At 40.2% G+C, this 13,302-nt stretch overlaps 1 protein-coding gene across 3 annotated transcripts in view; it reads left to right on the top strand.

Annotated features, from left to right (window-relative positions):
- Positions 1 to 13,302, top strand: part of PLCE1 (phospholipase C epsilon 1) — a 150,199-nt gene that overhangs the window by 110,470 nt on the left and 26,427 nt on the right. For 2 of the 3 annotated variants that reach the window (XM_061459163.1, XM_061459164.1), the window contains exons 9-12: positions 3,507 to 4,173; positions 4,669 to 4,851; positions 5,139 to 5,256; positions 5,634 to 5,793. In XM_061459163.1, the coding sequence (XP_061315147.1) occupies positions 3,507 to 4,173; positions 4,669 to 4,851; positions 5,139 to 5,256; positions 5,634 to 5,793 (1,128 nt within the window). Of the gene's footprint in view, positions 1 to 1,795; positions 1,835 to 3,506; positions 4,174 to 4,668; positions 4,852 to 5,138; positions 5,257 to 5,633; positions 5,794 to 13,302 lie in introns of all 3 variants that reach the window. The other variant, XM_061459165.1, reaches the window with a different exon arrangement.

The following is a 13,302-nucleotide window of genomic DNA, read 5'->3' on the forward strand; positions in this document are numbered from 1 at the left end:
CTGTACTGTTCACCATCAAGAAATATGTGAAGTGCAAAGTTTAAGAGATCACTAAGTCTAGAATGTTGCTTTCTGGTTAAGTTGCAGTCCATATAGACACAGGTGGGTTTAAACTAAGTAACCGTGTTAGAATAATTTCAATTTAAGTAATGGATCTGTACTGTTCAGAGAGGAAGACCTGTAAAATTACGTGAGGGCTTGCACAGAAGAGCATGCTTAAGTCATTGCATGAGTTACTTTATTGATAATGTGAATCAGAAATACCCATATGTTCAGAAGTATCCAACATATTTCAGCTACTTACACATAAAATCTAATAAGTGACTGCCTGAGAAGGAACTACCATCTTCCTGTTTTAAATGCATTTATTTAATTAACATGCAATTCTAAATTTCATTTCAAATAAATAATGATTATTTCCTGAAATGATGGTTTCTAATAGAATTATTCACATCTGGCTTTAGTTGCTTCTGGAAAGTGGAGCAGTAGATTAAGCCAAGAAAGACAGACACACTTCTCTGTCCATTTATGTTGTCTCTTGACTTACTTCAGTTCAAAGACTTTCTTCCAGGAATTACTTTTATTAATGATTACGCTTTAAAATCAGCTTACAACAGTTAAAGTGGAGAATAAGATAGGGAAATAAACTTTTCACTTAAATGAACAAAGCAGAATTTAAATTAAAAAGAATAGTATGGAAATAAATAAAGTTTTCTTTGTTATGTGTTTATGAAATCAGTACTTGGTAAATTAATTATGCTTTTTATTTAAATATAAACTTTTGAGTTACAGTTTAAAGTAGGACTTCAATGTAAAAAGATAAAAGCTAATATAACACTGAAATGAAAGTTTAAAATTTAAATGAACAAAACTGAAGATAAGTAATTGAAGTTGTGTTTCCTGTTTCAGGCTACTAACTACTTAGTTGTTAGTATCTATAGAACTGATTTGAACAGTATAATCACTTGTAGAAAGATACTTCTGGAAATACTCATTTAGCTCAGGCACCTCCTAGACTTTGGAAATTCCTTATTCACCTGCCATCTCTTCCCTGGGCTTTCAGACAGCTGGGTGAGGCACAGGAGCACATTGCTGCAGAAGCTGTGGTATGGAGGCTGCAATGCTTGGTTTATTTTAATGCTATGAATGACTAAAAATTTCTAAGGAAGAAACTTAAGTGAGAAAAGTCGTATTTGCATACAGTTTTATAATATCTAAATTTTATAATAATAATAATTACATATTACCTGATAATTGTAGTATTTTGGTCATGAGGGCAATCACCTTCTTCTGATTTGAGTTAGTGTTGTGGAACATGAACCCACCAAAGCTGATAGATTAGTTTGACTTGAAAAAAATGAAAGGCATCTAATAAACTCAGTGTTAGTGTGTATAATTACTTTCCCAATTGTGTTAGCAAATAAACTCTATCACTCTGTAATCAGTGACCTGAATTTCTGTACATGCCAGAAAAATATCAAACTTTAGTCTTTACTAGAACTAAGTCTTGACAGTTCTCAAATAAGTAAAGGTAGACAGGAAAAGACAGAGAAGTTTGAAATACTGTTTTTATAGAATTGTTAATCAAATTACCTATTCAGATACTGTAAACTTTGATACCTTGCTTTATTACCCATATCTCATCTTCACTTTTAAGCTTTCCTAATTACAGTAAATAACTTCTAAATAGGGGAAATTTTTTTTGCTTTTCATATCCCTTGCAATTTTCCACTTTAAAACTGCAATCTGTTTTAATGTTTCCTTTATCCTTTCTTTTCATTTCCTTGCCTCTCAGTGCAGCACATGTAAAGAAAGCTGATTCAAACCGAGTTCTGTAAGTGTGTTCTCAATAATTGATAGCTGTGTTGCTTTTGGCAGCTCGTGTCAAAAATATATTTCTCTATATGATTCTGTGTGTGTTCTTGGCTTACCTGCTTTTTATGCATTTTAATCTGCAGCGTGCCAATGCTATCAAACGTGAAATAAGGCATTAAACAAAGCTCCGCCATTTCTGTCTCCACTACACCAGACTCCTCCAGCCATGCACATCTAGTCTCAGAATACATTTCCTAGCATTTTTGCAGAGATTTATTTGATTGTTTTGAGGTCATGGGGGAGAAAGAGCTCTTTTGTTATTTGTTTACTTTGAAAATCTTAATCTCGTATAACACAGGTAAATGTTTTTATGTGTCTGGTAAGGCAGTTTATACCAGCTCAGTTACAATGCATGACCTTTAGTTTTAGCAAGATTTCTTAAGGAAATAGAGCTACAGCGAAGGCTGATACAGTTACTGTCCATTTGTCAGTCACAAGTAATAAATCCCCAGTCTGTTGGCCACTTTTTGCTAAATTTGGTGGAGAGAGAAGTAGAAATCTCACTGCTTAATAAATTAATAGAGGAATCATTAGAGCTGATATATGGAATAAGGGAAAAAATTAAAATCAGTTAGTGCCCAGGGTGGAGAAGATATTGAGGAAGAGCTAATGGTTCTCCATGCTGTTTAGCTTAGGGAGATAGTATATGTGACTTGGAACAAGTTACAGCATGGATTGGTTTTGCTTAGCTCGTAAAACATGGGCAGGAGCTGAGTGTACGTGATGATATGAAGAGGAAGCACTGAGGCTATTATGAAAAGATGCCTTGAAGAATATGCGGAGGAAGCTGGTTTGGATTTTATTGGCCAGATAGCCTCAGGAAGATGTGCTTCATTAGTTCTGCTTCATGGAACAGTTTGCTCTTTTTTATGTTCATTAAAGCAGTATCAAAATATTGAACATTTTTGCACTCATACATGTTAGAAGCTTCTGCAAGGAAAAAAGTGTATTTAAACTACCTCATTTATTAGTTCAGTATTATTGATTGTTGCTCCATATCTACTGCTTCTAATAATGGTAAACTATTTTGAAACTTTCAGTTGCTGAATGCAAGCGTCATGTTAATCTTTTGCTTAAATAAAATTAAATTTTCTAGTAGGAAGTATCTGATCAAATTCTTGCTTCCTTCCTATGAGGAACATATGTATTTGAACCACTATTTCTACAACTGTTAATCAGAGAATTATATAATGAGAAAAGTCACCAGATTAAATCAATAATAGAGCAGAGATTGGAAGTCCTGTCTTCAATCCACTAGTTCCTGCTAACAGTTTCTGTATATGGTACTTGATATTTCAAATGAAGCAATCTTATGCTGTGGATTTAGAAATTGGAATCATGGCTTTAAGATCCAAATGGAGGGTTTTTATTGATAATGTAATGTTTGGGAAGTTCATAGAAAATATATTGTTACAGGAGTTATAATTAATGGTAGCAGCATCTGCTTATTAATTTGAAATTGCAATAATGTAAATTGTAATACTGTAAAAACTACGGATGTTCCTGTAAGTCCAAATTGTAAAACAACAGTATGCTTTTTGTTTAATTTACAGTAGAAATATATTCATCAGTCAGCATAAATAAGCACATGTATCACTAAAGAGATGTCTCTTGTCTTTACCCACATACAGATTTATAATCGGAGATCTTTCAGATTCTGAAAGTGATATATTTGAGCAGTTGAAGGAGTGGGACACTAGTTCAACAGAAGAGCAACAAAAGGCTTTCTGCCATGGGATAGAACTCATTCCCTGGTATGTGTTATCTATCAGGGCTGATGTCCATCAGTTCATGCAACAAGGGGCAACTGTCATTCATTATGATCAGGAGACACATCTCTCAGCACGATGCTTCCTTCAGCTTCAGCCTGACAATAGTACTTTGACTTGGACAAAACCAACAACAGTTTGCCCTGCAAACTCGAAGGCAAAACTGAGTGTGCTGGGTACTACTGCTGAGCTTGGTAAATACCAGATTCTTGGTAATACTGGACTGGTGGAAGGTGTTTTGGACTTGTTTTCAGCCAAGGCTGTATATATGGGACACTCTGGCATTGATATGCACACTGTGTGTGTTCAAAATAAACTTTGCAACATGTCCCTTGAAGAAAATGGTATAACACTACTTTATGGACTTCAGACTACTGATAATAAGTTGCTGCACTTTGTTGCTCCAAAATACACTGCCAGAATGCTGTATGATGGATTGCTGGAATTGACTAAAGCTGTAAGAAAAATGAGGAGATTCCCTGATCAAAGACTACAGTGGCTACGGAAACAGTATGTCAGCCTTTACCAGGTAAAAGATGCTGTGACTTTGTAGAGGAAAAGTTCAAAAATGTCCACAACTTAATGTAATGTAATTAGTATCTATTATAAGTTAAAATTAAAAGTGAGAACCAAATCTCCAACTTTGCAACACAGCTTAAATCAGTAAAATCTGATTCTCCACATAATGTTCTGTCAAACTTTGCATGTCTTCAGTACACTGAAGTTAAGTCTGTTTTTATTACGAAGCTGCTCATATGTTTGGAGTTTTGGAATAAGTATTTTATTAAAGAAAGAGCAATGACTGTACTTGAAAGAAGTTCTGAAATACTGAGTGATGAGAGTTAGGGCCAAAACCCCTGCCAAAATAGCAAACAAAATAGCCCTTTGATATTCATGCAGTAATTAAAAATTGCCTCCCCCTGATGTTTTGTCTTTCATTCATTCCTTAGAGATGTCTATTTTATTGCTTAAGAAAACGTGTCTGTTCTTTCTCTTGTTTTGTTAACACTGAGAATTTTTGCAGGAGGACGGAAGGTTTGAAGGCCCAACCTTGGCTCAGGCTGTTGAACTGTTTGGAGGCAGACGATGGAGTGCAAGGAACACAACCACAGGAACTCTTACCAAAAGCACTGAGAAACCTAGTGTCCAGAGAAACAACACTCTGGGATTAAGCGCAGCTAAGAAAAAGAAAAAAGTACTCATGAGGGTAGAATATTTTGTTATTCATGTAGTTTGGCTGATTTGTTTCCTTCTTACAAGTTACTGTGCAGCTAACGGTATTCTGAACCAGAGAAAAGTTAGAGAATAATTTAAAAACAGTTTATTGCAGTTTCAGGTTTTGAGCTTGTTTTCCAATAGTTCAGGTTTCTTGTCTCATGCTTGAAGCATTCTCAGGACATGCACATGTTGGGGCTAGCAGAAGGAGAACAGAATCTTGTTGGGACCTTTGGGTGCTACCTCAGTATAAAATATTATGGTGCTTGTTATTTCTAGGGTGAAAGTGGAGAGGCCACTGATGATGAAATGGCAACTCGGAAGGCAAAAAGCTCTAAGGAATATCGTAATAGGAGTGGTTCAGATCCTCAAGATCTTGATGAACATGAAGAACCAGGTAGATATGTTAATAATTCAGCATTTAAAAATCCCTCAGAGTTTTGCTCAAAGCCTTTTTTTTATGGTGTTAAAAATACATCTATTATATGAAACTACTTTTGCAGTTGAAACTCCAAATGCTATAAACTGTCAATTTATGTAGTTGCTTATGATTGTTCTTTCATTTAGTTTCAGTAGCATTTCCTTTCCATTCAGATGAAATGGGCATATAAGTGTTGTTCAGAATGTATCTTTTTTTACTGTCTTGGGACAAATCTAAAACCCCTTTAGCGTCTTACTACACCTTAATAAATTATATTACAGGTCTCTTGGACAAAAACATTTTTATTGGGTCAGATGTTGTAATTGTGCTGCAAACTTTTGCTTTCTCCATAGATCAGAATATTACTATTAATGTTTCTCCATCTAACAACCTGCCATCAAGAAGAGCTCACTCTCTAACAGCATCTGGATCTCCTAATTTAGGAGCTACAACATCTTCACCAGCAAGACCAGTCTCCTCTCCTGTAATTTCTTCAAGCAAGAGTCAGTCTAGGTAAGGACAAAAGCAATGCTTTGATTTAAAAAGAAAAAAGTTACTGTTACTTAATTATCACTGAATGTGGGTTTCAGGCCAAACTAACAGAATCTGACAAAAACAATGCCAGTAATGTCACTAGCCTTTTGAGAGACATCTAAAACACATTGCAGAACAGCATAGGACATTTAAGCTGAAATACCACGAATCTGAGGACGGCTTTGTAGCAAGTCCCTGGGCAGTATGTTTCCGTTTATGTCTATTACAAAAGCAGATTGGAATGCTGTTCCAAAGCTACACAGATACAGAGTTTAGCTCTTTCTCCAGATCTGATCCAAAACATAGTTACAAACATCATCTGTATAATGAAAATCAACAAAAATGTTATAGATGTGTGAACTGAAGTTCTAAGGTTTCTTAGCATAAGTCATTTCTACCTTGGGGAGTATTAACTTCTGCTGACATTCCTGGTGATGATTGTAGTACTGCCTTGGGGAACTGGAGGAACAGACTTGAAATCTTTCTCTTACAGGCCTCTCCTCCTTGAGAGGAGGTTTTTTTGGTGTTATTAGGCAGTGCAGAAGGTTATGCTGTGGTTGTGCAGTGACATAGTGGACTATTGTATTAATTCTAGAAAAAGTGATGGTAGTAATTGTAGTAATATTACAATGATAATATGTCAGGGATGTGGGTGGTACTTTATGACATTCAAGAAAACCACGTCAACGGAGGCAGTCCAGTGCCTTTTAGCAGAATGAACACTGAAGTGCGGTTATGAGTTTGGGTTTCCAGGAGAGCAATAACAAACAATAGAAGCTATTATTTCTGCTGGGAGAACGTTGTTTTTGAAGAGAAGTGTTTTGTGTAATGGTGTATGTTGTGTATTTCTTGGGGATTTTTGGTTTTTTACGCAAAAAACTGTGGCAATAGGTATGAGGAGTAGAGCCACCTGTGGACAGCTTTCTGAGACTCATTACTATGTTGCTTACTTTTTGTTCTTCACTGTCATTCAAAACCATGTGATGAACACGCCAGACTAGGATTTACTTCTGTAAGACATTTCTCTTTTATGAAGGATTGGAACAGCTTTCTTTTACATTAAAATGAAGAAATGCTGCTTTATTACCTCTGGAAAATACTTCTGTGCTTTGCAAACCTGCTTTTTGCCTTTATGCCAAAATTACTGTTGTTCTCTAAGTGAGATTAAAAAGTTCAGTGGAGAATTTACGTTCCCTGGGGAAGAACAGCTAATATTCCTTTAATTCCCCTCAGTCCTTCTTTTCTGTACAGATCCCTGTGCAGCTTAACACTATGGGCCTCCCTGAGTTATGACAGATTTTCCCTGGCAAAGCTGTGTGGAAACTCCACTGCATTTCTTGGTAGAGATTTCCCTAACTTGATATGACCCTTCTTGTTAGAATTTGCTCAGCATACCCCTGTATGGCTGTTACATCGGTCCTGAGGAAATTCCTCAGAACAGAATTACATGCTTTATCGATTGCCTTGACCCAGTTTTCATGAGCCATTAAGAGACTCAGAGTACTGGAAAGAGTTTCAGTCTTGATATTTACCCTTTGGACCCTTGATAGGTCTGAATTGTGCTTGCCAGTTTTCATGTGTGTGAAGACTTCACATGTGGCTCAACTGTGATCACTAAGCCTAAGCTGTCAAATAGCTGGCTGTCTGATTTACTGCAAAGTGCTATATGCGTACTAATTTACACCTGAGATCTCTTTTAGAGTAAACCAGCTGGTTACCTCCAAGATGGAATTTAGGTGCAATTCCGGGAATATTTACTTTGGTAATTAGGTAGTATGGATGGAGAGGTTCTTCAGTCTCAAGCCATCTAAAGTATACTGTCTTGTAGGGGATGCTTCCAGCAAGGATTGTAGTGTCAAGCAAACCACCAAGTCACCGCATGTCCTGTTGCTTAATGTTATATTAAATAAATGGCAGTCTGTCAGGCAATAGTATATGCCACAACTTATTTCAGCCACTTCAGATAGAACACACACCAAAAAAGAAAGTGATGTCTTAGAAACGGGCAAGCACTATAGTGAAGCAAAACAGACCTGAGCCAATTGTTGGGCTGTTATAACTGGCTGTTTTTGTCAGTACCATCATAAATTAAGATAAAATGAAGTATCCATTTTCTAAAGTAACAGAAAGTTGGACTGACCTAGATAATGAAATAACCTAGGAAATACAGGATCCACTGGGAGTGCCTGTATGCATTTGTGTGGCTCTGCGCAGATTGCAGCCAACAGAAGTTATTAATTCAGATTAGCATCTGGATTCAGACTCAAACACTGACAAGGCTTCATAGTTGGAAGTGGTGCTGGACATGAGCTGATTGTGCATTGCGTGCTTGATTCCTCACAGAACCCAGAGTTTAAGGGTGGTGGATAGAGTGTCCCACCGGGCTAAGCAGAGTCTTCACAGCACAGAAAGCTGAGCTGGTAACAAATGATTGTTAGCTGCAGTGCAGCATCCAGGAGGAGGAGAGCAAGAAAGATTTCTAGTTCTTTTTCTCTCGCCATGTAATATGTGCATGAACTTTTGCCTGACCAGTAAATTAGATCAATGTCCCCAACAAGTGAGAAGCACTAAATAAAATTTCTACAAGTGAAAAATGAAAAGAATCTGAATCTGATGATAGCAATTTTAAAAGAGGAGGACCTGGCTATCTTTGGTTTAAAATAACAGTAATTCTTATATGTACAGATTGAAAAATGGTATTTTTACATACATAAATCATAAGCTTGATATTCCTGATGTTCTTACAAATATTTTTTTTTGTTGAGAATAACCTCTTACACAGTCCAGATAATTTCCAAAGACAGGCAGCCTGTAGGTGCCTTCTGTCATTCTTTAAAAGCCTCCAGCAAATTTCCAAGTTCTTTGGCGATCTAGTGCTACATGTAAGGTGGAGGAAGAGAGGGAAAGCATGGTAACACCACTGGGAAACAAATAACAGGATATGGAAAAATTGAGATCTGGGCTTTTTTGTGAAGAGAAATTAAACTGCCTCACATGTTATACCGGCATACAGGTATAACCCAGACTGTTACTTATTACTTTGGTTGTTGGTGGGGTTCTTAGGGTCTTTGTCTTTTTTTTTTTTTTTTTAACAACCTGTGCTGGTTACTCATGGAAAGATGTGGAAAATACTCTTTAGCAATCAGGTCCAGTGAAATGCTGAGTGTTACCATCTGCTGCCAGTCTTCCACTCAGTGCTCTGCAGTTGCAGTCTGTTTTCTGGAGTCAAGAGATTTTCCTCGTCATGGTTTATTTTTCTTGTCTGATAAAAATGTTAGGAATGATTTTAGGAAAGAAGTCATATGCACTATGTCGGTACTTGCCATAGTGATGTCAAACAAATTGAACATTATCAACTAAAGGAGATGGGTTTTTTTAGTACTTTTAAATCACATTCTGCTTTCAACTGCATGCAACCATCCCAGGCCAGGAGGCAATTGAGGCATCTGATCTAGCATATTTATATAAAATGTTGCCTGCCTGCAGCAGGTGACTCCAGATGTCTTTAGGAACATGGGACAATCTGGTCCTGTTTTTCCATCTGTCCCGCGTTCAGCAGTAGCAGTCAATTTTTCTCCTTCTTAGTAGCTGGTGCAGCATTGTGTTTTGACTTTCAGCCTGGGAACAGTGCTGATAACAACGATGTTTTCAGTTGCTGCTCAGTAATGTTTATCCTGACCAAGGACTCTGTGAGTCTCATGCTCTGCCAGGGAGGAGGGGAAGCCGGGAGGAAGCAGAGACAGGACACCTGACCCAAGCTAGCCAAAGAGGTATTCCATACCACAGCACGTCATGCCCAGGAGGGGAACTTGGAGTTACCTGGAAGGGCACGGGGTCTTCTGGGTTGGACTCGTTTTTCGGCAGGTAGTATCGTATTCTCTTCCCTTGTTATTTTTTCTTATTGTTGCTGTCATTGGTGGTGGTAACGGTGATGATTTGTGTTGTACATTGGTTGCTGGACTGTTCTTGTCTCAACCCGTGGGAGCTGCATTCTTTCGATTCTCCTCCCCATCCCTCTGGGAGTGGGGAAGGGGAGAGCCCCCGGGGGAGGTGGGATGTGGGTCTCGACTCCTTCCAGCCCGGCACCGCTCACTGGGAGTGAGTGAACAAGCTGTCTGGCTGGGTTTAAACCACGACAGTACTTTTTGGCGCCCAACGTGGGGTACGAGGGGTTGAGATAATGACAGATCTGTCTGGATTAATAGTCACTTGTCACAATGCTGATTTATTGGCTCTCAAGGTTGTTCCTCTTGATCTCACAGTTTCAGTATACTGTACCTTACTTCCAGCAGGTATTCGCTTATTAGTGTTTTTTCAAGTGTGGGGCTTGAGCTAAGGTTCTCGTCTCATTGTACTTTATGGTAATGACTTGTAATACAATAGAATCATTGATCATGAAACTGATCTGGCTTATGCTCCCAGTGTGGTCACCACCTTTATACTTTGGGAGGTATATAATAAAAGTGCTTAGCAATTACACGTCTCTTTCTCCTTCTCGGGTGGTCAACCTGTGAAGGAGACATTCTTTTACCCTCCCAGTCCCAACCCCCCAGACCATTTACAGCATCATTTGAGAGTTTTGAAGTTTTTGAATGGCCTTTTAATGCTGTTGAGACTTGTTTGCTGATTGTGATGGGGATCACCATGTTGGTACGCATACAGAGTGATTTTGCCCACAACCATTTCATCTGATTTCAAAAGTTAAGCAGAGTCAGGTTTGGGTCTTGTCTGGGGTTAAACGATGATATAGGAGGACCAAGAGATTTTCCCTGAGGCTGGACAGCCATGAGTGGCAGGGTGTGTGGGATAGTACGGGCAAGTATCTAGGTCAGTGGGCCCCTCCAGTACTTTGGAATTTCACCACCGAACGACTGCAAAATCCAGAAGAATTAGTAAAACACTTACATGAGGTGTGTGGTCATTCTGGCCATACCAGAGACGGACAAATCATGGCAACGTGCTGGGGCTTGGCCTGTGCTTACAGGGCCTTGTTCAACTCTATCCAGCACCTTCAAAGGGAAAAAGTGTCGCTGGATCTGAGAGCAAAGCAACAGTCGTTACTCAAACTTTGGCTGCAATGAACAGTGCAGCTACCCCAGCGGCAAGTACAGCAGGTGCTCAAACTTCGACTGCAACAGACAGCGCAGCTACCCCAGCTCCAAGCACAGCAGCTGCACCAACCCCAGCAACAAGTACAGTCGCTACTCAAACTTTGGCCTCAATGAACAGAGCAGCTACCCCAGTGGCAAGTACAGCAGCTGCTCAAACTTCAACTGCAACAGACAGCGCGGTTACCCCAGCTCCAAGCACAGCAGCTACACCACCCCCAGCAACAAGTACAGTTGCTACTCAAACCACAGTGATAATCACTGCAGCCAAACCAGAGGACCAATTCGTACCAATATCGGTTACCCCTGTATGCAAGAGAAAAAGCAAAAAAGGGGCAAGAAGGGTGAAGCAAGATGAAGAACCAATGAATTCACCACCCAGTCTAGCAACTGATCAGGAGTCATCGTCACATGGCGAAGAAGAGGAAGAAGAGGTAATTTCTCGACCTGGGACCTCAACCGAGCCACGGAATATGCAAAAAGATTTTACCCGTCAACCAGGGGAGCACATCATCACCTGGTTGCTCCAATGCTGGGACAATGGGGCCGATGGTCACAAATTAGAAGGTACAGAAGCCAAGCAGCTGGGATCACTTGCTAGAGAAGGGGGAATTGACAAAGCAATTGCAAGAGAGAAAAAGTCCCTCAGTCTTTGGAGGTGGCTCTTGGCAGCTGTGAAAGAAAGGTTTCCATACAAGGACGATGTTACGAGTCGTTCGGCCAAGTGGACTACTATAGACAAAGGCATCCAGTCACTGAGGGAATCAGCCATTGTAGAGATGATCTATCACATCAAGCCGAATAACGGGGATGTACCCATAGACCCAGATGAAGTCGAATGTACACAACCCATGTGGCAAAAACTTACACGGAATGCACTGTTGTCATATGCCCATTCACTGGCAACAGTAACCTGGAATGACATAGTACCACTAAAGTGGATGAAATGTTTCATAAACTCCGAGAGTTCGAAGACAATCTCACCCCTTCCATCATCTTAGCTGTGGAAAAACTGTCCCAGGACCTCAAACAATTGAGGGATGATCTATCTGATTTATCCAGCTCCTCATGTGTACCAACACACGTCTCAGCTATTAACAAAAGGCATCCTATTGTTCAAGAGAGGAGATACAGGAGGTATATGCCATGGGCCACCCTATGGTTTTACCTGCAGGATCACGGAGAAGACATGACAAAGTGGGATGGAAAGCCTATTTCAGCTTTGGAGGAACGGGTGAGTGAATTGAGGAGGGGAGCAAGGGCCAAGCCTGATCATCCCATGAGAGCTACGGCTCTGGTGAGCAGTTTCCCAGATGGAGTGGAAGAGCTGATTTTACTCCAGCTCCTGTGATAATGAAGAATAATCCCTTTCATCATGACTTCAGTGTCCAACGTTGTGATGACTATTAGAGGGGCCCTGCCTCCAGCCAGGTGGAGGTAGGGGACAATCGGATTTACTGGACTGTGTGGATCAGATGGCCTGGCACATCAGTCCCACAGAAGTATAAGGCTCTAGTAGATACCGGTGCACAGTGTACCCTGATGCCATCAAGCTGTCAAGGGGTGGAACCCATCTATATTTCTGGAGTAACAGGAGGATCCCAAGAGTTGACTGTACTGGAGGCTGAAATCAGCCTGACTGGGAGGGAGTGGCAAAAGCACCCTATTGTGACTGGTCCAGAGGCTCCATGCATTCTCGGCATAGACTACCTCAAGAGAGGGTACTTCAAAGACCCAAAAGGGTACCGGTGGGCTTTTGGTATTGCTGCTTTGGAGACTGAGGAAATTGAGCAGCTGTCCACCTTGCCTGGTCTCTCAGAAGATCCCTCTGCTGTGGGGTTGCTGAAAGTTGAAGAACAACAAGTGCCAATTGCGACCACAACAGTGCACTGGCCGCAGCATTGCACCAACTGAGACTCCCTGATTCCCATCCATCAGCTGATCTGTAGGCTGGAGAGTCAGGGGGTGGTCAGCAGGACCCACTCACCCTTTAATAGCCCCATATGGCCAGTGCAAAAGTCTAATGGAGAATGGAGACTAACAGTAGACTATCGTGGCCTGAATGAAGTCACACCACCATTGAGTGCTGCCGTACCGGACATGCTAGAACTTCAGTATGAACTAGAGTCAAAGGCAGCCAAGTGGTATGCCACGATTGATATTGCCAATGCATTTTTCTTAATTCCTTTGGCAGCAGAGTGCAGGCCACAGTTTGCTTGTACTTGGAGGGGTGTCCAGTTCACTTGGAACTGACTGCCCCAGGGGTGGAAACACAGCCCTACCATTTGCCATGGACTGATCCAGATTGCACTGGAACACCATCACAGCTGTTGGAACTGAAACTGTTTGTACTTAGCCTATGGCAGAATTCATAGAATAA

Source organism: Pezoporus flaviventris, unplaced genomic scaffold (assembly GCF_033815535.1).
Source record: "Pezoporus flaviventris isolate CSIRO_AGI_PZ_B2104156 unplaced genomic scaffold, CSIRO_AGI_Pfla_v1 ptg000029l, whole genome shotgun sequence".
Lineage (NCBI taxonomy): Eukaryota > Metazoa > Chordata > Aves > Psittaciformes > Psittacidae > Pezoporus > Pezoporus flaviventris.